At 35.6% G+C, this 12,845-nt stretch overlaps 1 protein-coding gene across 2 annotated transcripts in view; it reads right to left on the bottom strand.

Moving 5' to 3' along the window:
• UHRF2 (ubiquitin like with PHD and ring finger domains 2) overlaps window positions 1-12,845 on the bottom strand; it is a 109,774-nt gene that overhangs the window by 49,413 nt on the left and 47,516 nt on the right. For both annotated transcript variants that reach the window (XR_005210613.1, XM_037797123.1), the window contains exon 4: window positions 6,525-6,743. Coding sequence is in view for 1 of the 2 variants with exons in the window: in XM_037797123.1 (XP_037653051.1) it covers window positions 6,525-6,743 (219 nt within the window). In the remaining variant the exon portion in view is untranslated. The remainder of the gene's footprint in view (window positions 1-6,524; window positions 6,744-12,845) is intronic.

The raw sequence follows: 12,845 nt of genomic DNA, 5'->3' as shown, positions 1-12,845 counted from the left end.
GGATCAAAAAAAATGAACCATCAATATGTTGCATACAAGAAACTCATCTTAGACACAGGGACACAAAGAAACTGAAAGTGAAAGGATGGAAAAAAATATTTCATGCAAGCTACAGCCAAAATAAAGCAAGCGTAGCAATATTAATCTCAGATAAAATAGACTTCAAATGCAGGGATGTTTTGAGAGACAAAGAAGGCCACTACGTACTAATAAAAGGGGCAATTCAGCAAGAAGAAATAACAATCGTAAATGTCTATGCACCCAATCAAGGTGCCACAAAATACATGAGAGAAACACTGGCAAAACTAAAGGAAGCAATTGATGTTTCCACAATAATTGTGGGAGACTTCAACACATCACTCTCTCCTATAGATAGATCAACCAGACAGAACAATAAGGAAACTGAAAACCTAAACAATCTGATAAATGAATTAGATTTAACAGACATATAGAGGACATTACATCCCAAATCACCAGGATACACATACTTTTCTAGTACTCATGGAACTTTCTCCAGAATAGATCATATGCTGGGACATAAAACAAGCCTCAATAAATTTAAAAAGATTGAAATTATTCAAAGCACATTCTCTGACCACAATGGAATACAATTAGAAGTCAATAACCATCAGAGACTTAGAAAATTCACAAATACCTGGAGGTTAAACAACACACCCCTAAACAATCAGTGGGTTAAAGAAGAAATAGCAAGAGAAATTGCTAAATATGTAGAGATGAATGAAAATGAGAACACAACATACCAAAACCTATGGGATGCAGCAAAAGCAGTGCTAAGGGGGAAATTTATAGCACTAAACGCATATATTAAAAAGGAAGAAAGAGCCAAAATCAAAGAATTAATGGATCAACTGAAGAAGCTAGAAAATGAACAGCAAACCAATCCTAAACCAAGTAGAAGAAAAGAAATAACAAGGATTAAAGCAGAAATAAATGACATAGAGAACAAAAAAACAATAGAGAGGATAAATATCACCAAAAGTTGGTTCTTTGCGAAGATCAACAAGATTGACAAGCCCCTAGCTAGACTGACAAAATCAAAAAGAGAGAAGACACATATAAACAAAATAATGAATGAAAAAGGTGACATAACTGCAGATCCTGAAGAAATTAAAAAAATTATAAGAGGATACTATGAACAACTGTATGGCAACAAACTGGATAATGTAGAGGAAATGGACAATTTCCTGGAAACATATGAACAACCTAGACTGACCAGAGAAGAAATGGAAGACCTCAACCAACCCATCACAAGCAAAGAGATCCAATCAGCCACCAAAAATCTTCCCACAAATAAATGCCCAGGGCCAGATGGCTTCACAGGAGAATTCTACCAAACTTTCCAGAAAGAACTGACACCAATCTTACTCAAACTCTTTCAAAACACTAAAGAAAATGGAACACTACCTAACTCATTTTATGAAGCTAACATCAATCTAATACCAAAACCAGGCAAAGATGCTACAAAAAAGGAAAACTACCGGCCAATCTCCCTAATGAATACAGATGCAAAAATCCTCAACAAAATACTTGCAAATCGAATCCAAAGACACATTAAAAAAATCATACACCATGACCAAGTGGGGTTTATTCCAGGCATGCAAGGATGGTTCAACATAAGAAAATCAATCAATGTATTACAACACATTAACAAGTCAAAAGGGAAAAATCAATTGATCATCTCAATAGATGCTGAAAAAGCATTTGACAAAATCCAACATCCCTTTTTGATAAAAACACTTCAAAAGGTAGGAACTGAAGGAAACTTCCTCAACATGATAAAGAGCAGATATGAAAAACCCACAGCCAGCATAGTACTCAATGGTGAGAGACTGAAAGCCTTCCCTCTAAGATCAGGAACAAGACAAGGATGCCCGCTGTCACCACTGTTATTCAACATTGTGCTGGAAGTGCTAGCCAGGGCAATCCGGCAAGACAAAGAAATAAAAGGCATCCAAATTGGAAAAGAAGAAGTAAAACTGTCATTGTTTGCAGATGATATGATCTTATATCTAGAAAACCCTGAGAAATCGATGATACAGCTACTAGAGCTAATAAACAAATTTAGCAAAGTAGCGGGATACAAGGTTAATGCACATAAGTCAGTAACGTTTCTATATGCTAGAAATGAACAAACTGAAGAGACACTCAAGATAAAGATACCATTTTCAATAGCAACTAAAAAAATCAAGTACCTAGGAATAAACTTGACCAAAGATGTAAAAGACCTATACAAAGAAAACTACATAACTCTACTAAAAGAAATAGAAGGGGACCTTAAAAGATGGAAAAATATTCCATGTTCATGGATAGGAAGGCTAAATGTCATTAAGATGTCAATTCTACCCAAACTCATCTACAGATTCAATGCAATCCCAATCAAAATTCCAACAACCTACTTTGCAGACTTGGAAAAGCTAGTTATCAAATTTATTTGGAAAGGGAAGATGCCTCAAATTGCTAAAGACACTCTAAAAAAGAAAAACGAAGTGGGAGGACTTACACTCCCTGACTTTGAAGCTTATTATAAAGCCACAGTTGCCAAAACAGCATGGTACTGGCACAAAGACAGACATATAGATCAATGGAATCGAATTGAGAATTCAGAGATAGACCCTCAGATCTATGGCCGACTGATCTTTGATAAGGCCCCCCAAAGTCACTGAACTGAGCCATAATGGTCTTTTCAACAAATGGGGCTGGGAGAGTTGGATATCCATATCCAAAAGAATGAAAGAGGACCCCTACCTCACCCCCTACACAAAAATTAACTCAAAATGGACCAAAGATCTCAATATAAAAGAAAGTATCATAAAACTCCTAGAAGATAATGTAGGAAAACATCTTCAAGACCTTGTATTAGGCGGCCACTTCCTAGACTTTACACCCAAAGCACAAGCAACAAAAGAGAAAATAGATAAATGGGAACTTCTCAAGCTTAGAAGTTTCTGCACCTCAAAGGAATTTCTCAAAAAGGTAAAGAGGCAGCCAACTCAATGGGAAAAAATTTTTGGAAACCATGTATCTGACAAAAGACTGATATCTTGCATATATAAAGAAATCCTACAACTCAATGACAATAGTACAGTCGGCCCAATTATAAAATGGGCAAAAGATATGAAAAGACAGTTCTCTGAAGAGGAAATACAAATGGCCAAGAAACACATGAAAAAATGTTCAGCTTCACTAGCTATTAGAGAGATGCAAATTAAGACCACAATGAGATACCATCTAACACCGATTAGAGTGGCTGCCATTAAACAAACAGGAAACTACAAATGCTGGAGGGGATGTGGAGAAATTGGAACTCTTATTCATTGTTGGTGGGACTGTATAATGGTTCAGCCACTCTGGAAGTCATTCTGGCAGTTCCTTAGAAAACTAGATATAGAGTTACCATTCGATCCAGCGATTGCACTTCTCGGTATATACCCGGAAGATCGGAAAGCAGTGACACGAACAGGTATCTGCACGCCAATGTTCATAGCAGCATTATTCACAATTGCCAAGAGATGGAAACAACCCAAATGTCCTCCAACAGATGAGTGGATAAATAAAATGTGGTATATACACACGATGGAATACTACACGGCAGTAAGAAGGAACGATGTTGTGAAACATATGACAACGTGGATGAACCTTGAAGACATAATGCTGAGCGAAATAAGCCAGGCACAAAAAGAGAAATATTATATGCTACCACTAATGTGAACTTTGAAAAATGTAAAACAAATGGCATATAATGTAGAATGTAGGGGAACTAGCAATAGAGAGCAATTAAGGAAGGGGAACAATAATCCAAGAAGAACAGATAAGCTATTTAACATTCTGGGGATGCCCAGGAATGACTATGGTCTGTTAATTTCTGATGGATATAGTAGGAGCAAGTTCACAGAAATGTTGCTATATTAGGTAAGTTTCTTGGGGTAAAGTAGGAACATGTTGGAAGTTAAGCAGTTATCTTAGGTTAGTTGTCTTTTTCTTACTCCCTTGTTATGGTCTCTTTGAAATGTTCTTTTATTGTATGTTTGTTTTCTTTTTAACTTTTTTTTCATACAGTTGATTTAAAAAAGAAGGGAAAGTTAAAAAAAAAAAAAGAAAAGAAAAACAAGGAATAAAAAAGTATGTAGTGCCCCCTTGAGGAGCCTGTGGAGAATGCAGGGGTATTCGCCTACCCCACCTCTATGGTTGCTAACATGACCACAGACATAGGGGACTGGTGGTTTGATGGGTGGAGCCCTCTACCACAGGTTTTACCCTTGGGTAGACGGTTGCTGCAAAGGAGAGGCTAGGCCTCCCTATGGTTGTGCCTAAGAGCCTCCTCCCAAATGCCTCTTTGTTGCTCAGATGTGGCCCTGTCTCTCTAGCTAAGCCAACTTGAAAGGTGAAATCACTGCCTTCCCCTCTACGTGGGATCAGACACCCAGGGGAGTGAATCTCCCTGGCAACGTGGAATATGACTCCCGGGGAGGAATGTAGACCTGGCATCGTGGGACGGAGAACATCTTCTGGACCAAAAGGGGGATGTGAAAGGAAATGAAATAAGCTTCAGTGGCAGAGAGAATCCAAAAGGAGCCGAGAGGTCACTCTGGTGGGCACTCTTTTTTTTTTTTTTTTTTTTTTTTTTTTTTTTTTTTTTTTTTTTTATGAGTTATTAACTATTACTTTAATATAGTGGTTCTCAAACTATTTGGTCTCGATCCCTTTATAGTCTTAAAAATTACATAGGCCTACAGATTTACTGATCTTGCATTAGAAATTAAAACTAACAATCTATATTAATTCATTAAAAATAATAAACTACAAGTTAATATAAACATTTTTTGATGAAAAACACTATTTAAAAAAAATTAGAAGAATGATAGTTGTTTTACATTTTTGCAGATCTTTTTTTTTTTTCCATTATTATTTTTATTTTTACTTTTTTTTTTTTTAATCATCATTTTATTGAGATATATTCATATACCACGCAGTCATACAAAACAAATTGTACTTTCGATTGTTTACAGTACCATTACATAGTTGTACATTCATCACCTAAATCAATCCCTGACACCTTCATTAGCACACACACAAAAATAACAAGAATAATAATTAGAGTGAAAAAGAGCAATTGAAGTAAAAAAGAACACTAGGTACCTTTGTCTGTTTGTTTGCTTCTCCTACTTTTCTACACATCCATCCATAAACTAGACAAAGTGGAGTTTGGTCCTTATGGCATTCCCAATCCCACTGTCACCCCTCATAAGCTACATTTTTATACAACTGTCTTCGAGATTCATGGGTTCTGGGTTGTAGTTTAATAGTTTCAGGTATCCACCATCTGGTGGGCACTCTTACGCACACTTTAGACAACCCTTTTTAGGTTCTAAAGAATTGGGGTAGCTGGTGGTGGATACCTGAAACTATCAAACTACAACCCAGAACCCATGAATCTCGAAGACAGTTGTATAAAAATGTAGCTTATGAGGGGTGACAGTGGGATTGGGAAAGCCATAAGGACCACACTCCACTTTGTCTAGTTTATGGATGGATGAGTAGAAAAATAGGGGAAGGAAACAAACAGACAAAGGTACCCAGTGTTCTTTTTTACTTCAATTGCTCTTTTTCACTCTAATTATTATTCTTGTTATTTTTGTGTCTGTGCTAATGAAGGTGTCAGGGATTGATTTGGGTGATGAATGTACCACTATGTAATGGTACTGTGAACAATCGAAAGTACGATTTGTTTTGTATGACTGCGTGGTATGTGAATATATCTCAATAAAATGAAGATAAAAAAAAAAAGAACTAGAGATTTTAAAGAGATTTTGTTTTTGTTAACAGTAAATTAATTTTTGTTATATACGTCACCACAGACAAACAAGTAAACTCATGACTATTCAGCCAATACTCTGTTCAGAAGAATAGAGTAAGACAGAGAAAGACATTATTTTCTCAAGTGAAAAAAGGTAGCTATGAACACTGAAAAGTACTATACCAATTGGGGGTAACATTTAAAGTATTTCTTAAAGAATTAATGGTGGCAATATCTGTGAGATTTGGTATTTCAGGTGGCATTCTGCATTTTGTATTCTTTTCATTGAGCTTGTTAAATTCCACAAGTTAAAGACTGCTATGAAGGAAAATTTCAGCTAGTCTTAGAAGTCCAGCAGGTAACTGGTTAGGTAGACAATCTATTATTATTATAGCAACATAAATCCTGATAGCAACCATACCTACTAAAATGCTTTTATATGCTGTTTAATCTCTAAGAATTACTGCGAGGTAAGTACAGAATTCTCTCATAAAATGCTCAGTTATTTCCAAGATGCTTCCAAATAACAGCTCCAATTAGGAGATTTAGCTGCTATTCTTGGCAAAAATTTCTCAAGAAGTTCTCCTTTAGTAAGGACATTTCCCATCCTTCATAGGCTGTCTTACTAAAAAACATGCTTCATACCTAAAAGTGACAGTCCTTGATAAATTCGGAAATCAAATGGCTATATCAGTGAAGAGAATCTTACCCCAGGAGAATTTTCACACGAAGTTCTTTTTTGGTCCTTGAAATTGTCTTCAGTGCGGTAATTTCTGCATCAAACCAAAACCCTCTTTCTCCAGGATTTTCTACATTGTAATTAACCATTACCACATCACCAATATTTAGTTCATTCCATTTCAAAGTAGTTCTAGCTCGTGGTCGAAGATCTCTGACTTTCATTTCTAGAGTACCACTCTCTGGATATCTGAGGAAGGAAAAAGAAGAAGATGATTATCACCAAAGAAGACTAAAATTAGATGCAATGTATATAAGAATCTAATTGTGTCAAGTTACTCATCTAGGTATAGGAGAAAAAATAAAACAAATTGTAACTTTCTCAGATAGGAGGTGTACTTCATGTTGGTCTTGCCTCTGTTCTGTGATGTTATCAGGCTGGTTTCTGTTAAGTGTGAGAATGAACACTTTCCTCATCACCAGTAGGCCCTGGAGATCTTTATGGCTTTAGAGTGCTGGGTAACTACAAACCCCCATGTTTTAAGAACCACCATCGTATCTCCTTTGAGGGGGTTGTATGTGATTTCTGTATAATACACAAACATATAACACCTATTCAGACGGGTATTTCTTTTGAAACCTGGATATTCTGAATGAGATTATCTATTCTTCCTAAAAGAACTTATCAAGTAAATGACATTTAATTATGATTTAAGAGTTATTTCAATAGGATTAGTTGTTGACCTCTTTCTGATCTTGGAAACAGTTCTGTATGCATATTAAGAACGTGAACCTGGAATACTCCAATAGCCTCCATTTTCCCAGGAAGAAAATTCTTACATGTAGCCAACTACCTAGTAATGGCAAAAACTAAGCAAAACAGAATTATACACACACACACACACACACACACACACACATCAAGAGGTGGAACCATAAGAAAGAATTCTAGCAGAATCTTGATTTTATTCATATTCCTAAAAGTAAGCTTAACATAACTATAAACCTCACCCTAACCTAAAGCTTAAGAAGATTGCTCAATTTTAGGCCTAACTTCTTGGTATCATCAGGCTGAAGACAGTAATATAATTCATACTTGGTTTCTATAAAATTAAGACCTCTTACCTTTATGTACTGCTACGGAGAAGGAGAAAGCAATGAGCAGCATCTGGTTCCTACTCTTGAAAAGCTCAACTTATTTACATAAGCCAAGCCACTAAAGCAGCAGTTCTCAAAGCATGGTCCCAAACCACAATCAGCATCATCATGTGGGAACATGTTAGAAATGCAAATTCCTGGGTCCTACTCCAGACCTGGGTCAGAAACTCTAGGGATGAGGCCCAGATATCTGTATTTTTATAACTTCTCTCAACAATTCTGATAACATGCTCAAGTTGGAGAACCCAATGTATTATAGGAACACAGAATTAAAGATTATACCATAGTATGACAACATTATCAGGGTAAAAATGAATGGAAGAGTCCTTTAACCCTTATCAATCAAGAGTAGTCTGCTTGGGATCATTTCTAACTGATCTGAAGTAATGAGAATAATCAAACTCATAAAGTCAGAATCTAGAATATAGGTTACCAGGGGATGGAGTGGGGATAGGGAAAGGGAAGTTAAGGCTTAAAATGAACAGGGTTCCTATTTGGAATGGTAGAAATGTTTTGGTAATGGATGGTGGTGTTGGTAGCATGACATTGTGAATGTAATCAACAGCACTGACATATTTATCTGCATGTTATTAAAAGGGGAAATGTCAGATTATATGTATGGCAACAGAATAAAGTATTTTTAAAAATTCCTTGGAATTACACTACACAAACAGTGAAACCTAAGTTGTAACATGGACTATAATTAATAGTACAATTACAAAAATGTGCTAAAATTAATTGTAACAAATGTTCCATACCAGTGCATGGCGTTAACAATAGGGTAGTGTATGAGAATCCTGTATTTTATGCATGATTGTCCTGTAAACCCAAAACTTCTCTAATAAAGAAAATTTAAAAAACAAACAAAAAACATACCAAGAAACAGGAAGTCCTGTCCCAGGCAAAGAAGATTAAAGCAGGATAACCCATAATGAGGAAGATATGAGACTTTTTAAATGGCCCTAAATACTCTCAAAAAGCTAAAGGAAAATATGGACAAAGAACTAAAGGAATTGGGAAAATGATAGGTGAACACAAAGAGAATATTGATAGAGATGGAAATTATGAAAAGGAACCAAACAGCTGAAAACCACAGTAACAGAAAGAAACAATTGCCCAGAGGGGTTCAACAGCAGATTGGAGCTGCAAAAGCAAGGATCAAAGAACCTGAGGATAAGACATTTGGAATTATTCAATCTGAGGAGTAGAAAGAATGAAGAAAAAAAGTGAACAGAGCCCGAGGAACTGCTAGAACTCCATTAAGCACACCAATTTATGCATTGTGGGAGTCCAAGAAGAAAGAAAAGAAGACTGATAATATTCAAAGAAATAATGGCTGAAAACTCCACAAATTTAACAAGTCATGAATATACAAATCCAAGATATGCAACAAATTCCAAACAGCATATATTCAAATAGACCCATACTATGATGTATTATAATCAAACTGCTGAGTGTCAAAGGTAAAGAGAAGATTCTGAAAGCCCCAAGACAGAAGAGCAAGGTTCCATGTACAAGGAAGCTGATTTCTTGTCAGCAAATATGGAGCCAAGAAAGCAATAGGATGACATATTTAAAATGCTGAAAGCAAAAAAGTACCAACAAAGAATTCTACATCCTTCAAAACTATGTTTCGAAAATGAGGGAAAGATTAAGACACTCCTAGATAAACAAAAGCTGAGTGACTCTGTCACCCCTAGACTGGCCCTACAATAAAAGCTGAAGGGAATTCTGCAGGTTGAAAGGAGAGGATGCCAGACAATTAACTGAAGCACATGAAGAAATAAAGATCTCTGGTAATGACATGGGTAAATATAAACACCCTGTACTATTATATTTTTAAATTTTAACCCACTCTACTTCCTACAGGTCTAAAAGTCAAATGCATGAAATGTAATTGGTTTTGGACTCAATGCATAAACATGAAATTTGCTACAAGAACTAAGTAAAGGTGGGGTGACGGAGACGTATAAGAACATAGTACGTGTATGCTACTGATGTTAAGCTTGTATCAAGGCCAACAAGATTCTTACAGATTTAGGATGTTAAATATAAGTCCCATCGTAGGCACAAAGAAAACAGTAAAGCATATGCAAACTCACTGAGATAGAAAGTAGACTACAGGTTACCAGGTGTGGGGACCATGGGCAATGGGGAGTTTCTGTAAAATGAGTATAGGGCTTCTGTTTGGGGTGAAAGGAAAGTTATAGTAACGGATGTTAGTAAGGGTACTGTAACATTGTGAATGTGATTAATCCCACTGAACGGTATGCTTAGGAGGGGTTGAGATAGGAAAAGTTTTCTACAATTGAAAAAAAGAACTAAAGAGATAATTACAATGATATACAATATATATGTGATCTGGACGGGATCTAACAATGGTGGAGAAAAGGCTCAAAAGGACATTATTGGGACATACGTTAAGACTGGAAAAACCATAATACAGACTCTAAGCTTTAGATTGATATTAACTTTCTTGAACTTGATATCTAAACCTAAGGTGGTTACATAAAAGAATGTCCTTTTTCTTGGGAAATGTCCATGAAAGTATTATATATTTAAGGAGCATGATACATACAAACTACTTTCAAATGTTCAGAAAATTGATAAATAGATGGATGGAAAGAATAATAGAGTGATAGGAAGATGGATAAATAGAATGATACGGCAAATGTGACAAAAATGTTTCAGTTGGTTATCTGGGAGTATGGGGCTATGTTGGAGTTCTTTGTACGGCGTTTTGTATTATTTTTCCAATTATCCTGTAAGTTTGAAGTTACCACAAAATAAAAAGCTTATAGAAGAAAAATAAATGGAGTAGGGCTGTAGTTGGAAACAGCTCTAAGTTAGCCTTGGTTCTTTCCAAACTGAACAAGGACGAGGGACGCATAGGATGCTCACAGGATACCTAATTCATTTAGAATAAAACACACTAACTCCACGTGGAATCTCTAGTTAAACTATACATTTTAATTAAGTCTCTTCAAAATTTTATTCAATTGGGAAAAAAAATCTCAGGGTTGGCAAGGGGTCTGAGACTGTCTATTTACTTTATCAGTCCATAATTCCCTTCTATAACAAGCCTTTCAAACCACCATTCAACCTTTGCTAGGACAGTAAATGATGGGAGCAGTTTAATCCCTAAGTAAAGCCATTCTGTCTCCCCATAGCTCTGACATAGGAAAAGGAAGATACCCAATACTGTTCAAAGATAAACTATTGGAACTCATAGTACCATGAAGAAATCTGTATTTTCTCCCCAAGACAGACCTCCTAATACTTGACAGTCAGAATGTCCCTGACATTCTGAAACTCTTCTATGCAAAAACATTATTTTTAGTTCCTTCAACTCATGATAAAAAGTTTTCAATCCCGTTACCATCCTGTGTATTCACTCCAAATATGTTCTATTTTCAGCGTAAGTTTACACTTCCAATTTAACTTCTTGCTTTTGTGTGTCCTTGGAAAAGTTACTAAATCTCTTTGCAACTATTTCTCATCTGTAATCTGTATCTAATGATATACCTTATACTGTTGTTTTGAGATCTAAAATGAGAAGTCTTGTAAAGTGCTTAAAACAGTACATGATGGAGTAAGTGAAGTTTCTAATATTTTTATCATTATTACTTAGAACTAACCCTTAAAGAAGGAAACTGAGAAGTACCCAGTTATGTCTATGGTTCTACTCTTCCTTTATTTCAATCCCCCTTTTAAATGGCTAAACCTAAACTAACAAGTCTTTGAGACCAACATTCAGTGTTTATGCACTCATGTTGTTTCACATTGGTTTGGTCAGAAAATAACCAGCATTTCCCCTAATTTATCAAATGAAGAGGTTAAACTGGATCTTTTAGGGCTTTTCTCGTTCTAAAGTTGTGCATTCATTTCCTGCCTCAATATCCTCAGGGCAATTTAAGATAGAAAACGATTCTAATTTTAGATGAGATTCTTTCTTCAGGTGTAATGTTAAAAGTATATTTTGACATTAGATACCCAGAATGGAATAACTCTGAACAAAACAGAAAACTTGAACAAAGCTTTAAAACTGTTATTAAATCATGTTTTATGAGCTGATAATGCAAACAAATAACTTCATGCATCAGAGTGAAAGAATTTAAGCTAGGTTTGCACTGGAACTAAATTTGTACAATTTTAGAACAGAATTGTTAAGACACCATAGTACAGTATATGGATACAATAAATCTGTAAAAGATAAAGCATGAAAATGAAATATACATTTTCAAATTCTAGTCAAAGAAATGTTAAGTCATTTGCTACATAAAAACACAAATATAGAAGGGGTACATAAAACTACTCTTAACAAAGTCAAGAACATGCCAATTTCTTACAGTTCAGACCTGCATTTCTCTGAGACTACTGCAAAGGCCTAATGTATCTCCCTGTCTTTAGGATTGTATCTTCTAATGCATACCTTACTTTTTGCCCAAGTGAGGATTCTAAAACACAGATCTACTTATGATATGTCATGAAGTCTGACAATCTGTTGATAAGGCTGTGGGATAACAGGTACTCTCTCAAGCACTACTGATGAGAATACATAGTAGTCACCCCTAGTAGAGTGGAATCTGGCAATACCCAGCAAAACTGCTTATATATTTATCCTGAGACTAAGGAATTCTACTTCTAGGAATCCATCCCCAAAATAAAAGGCAAAAATAGGGAAAGGAACACACATAAGTCTATTCATAGCTGCACTATTTGCAATAGCAAGACTAGAAACAATCAAAAGTCCACAAATAGGAAACCATTTAAAATAAAATACAGTACATCTATATAATGGCATACTATGTTCCTATAAAAACAGAATGAGGAACATCCGCTGTGGAATGATCTCTGGGATACAGTACCTTGAGAAAACAGTTCATACTATGGATAACCTGCTTACTACCTAATAAGTGTGTGTCTGTGAATGGGGGTTGGGGAATACAAACACAAATATTTATACACATTTGCTTATATTTTAAAACAGAAGGATAAATGAAAAACTAGTAACATTACCTTTAGGAGTAATGAAAAAGCTCTAAAATTGACTGTGGTGATGAATGCACAACTAAGTGATGATACTGCAAGCCACTGACTGTATACTTTGGATGGATTGAAGGGTGTGTGAATATATTTCAATAAAACTGCATTAACAAAAAAACCCAATAAAGTTACCTATAAAAGACGGTGA

Source organism: Choloepus didactylus, chromosome 10 (assembly GCF_015220235.1).
Source record: "Choloepus didactylus isolate mChoDid1 chromosome 10, mChoDid1.pri, whole genome shotgun sequence".
Lineage (NCBI taxonomy): Eukaryota > Metazoa > Chordata > Mammalia > Pilosa > Megalonychidae > Choloepus > Choloepus didactylus.
This window is presented reverse-complemented; position numbering and strand designations above follow the sequence as displayed.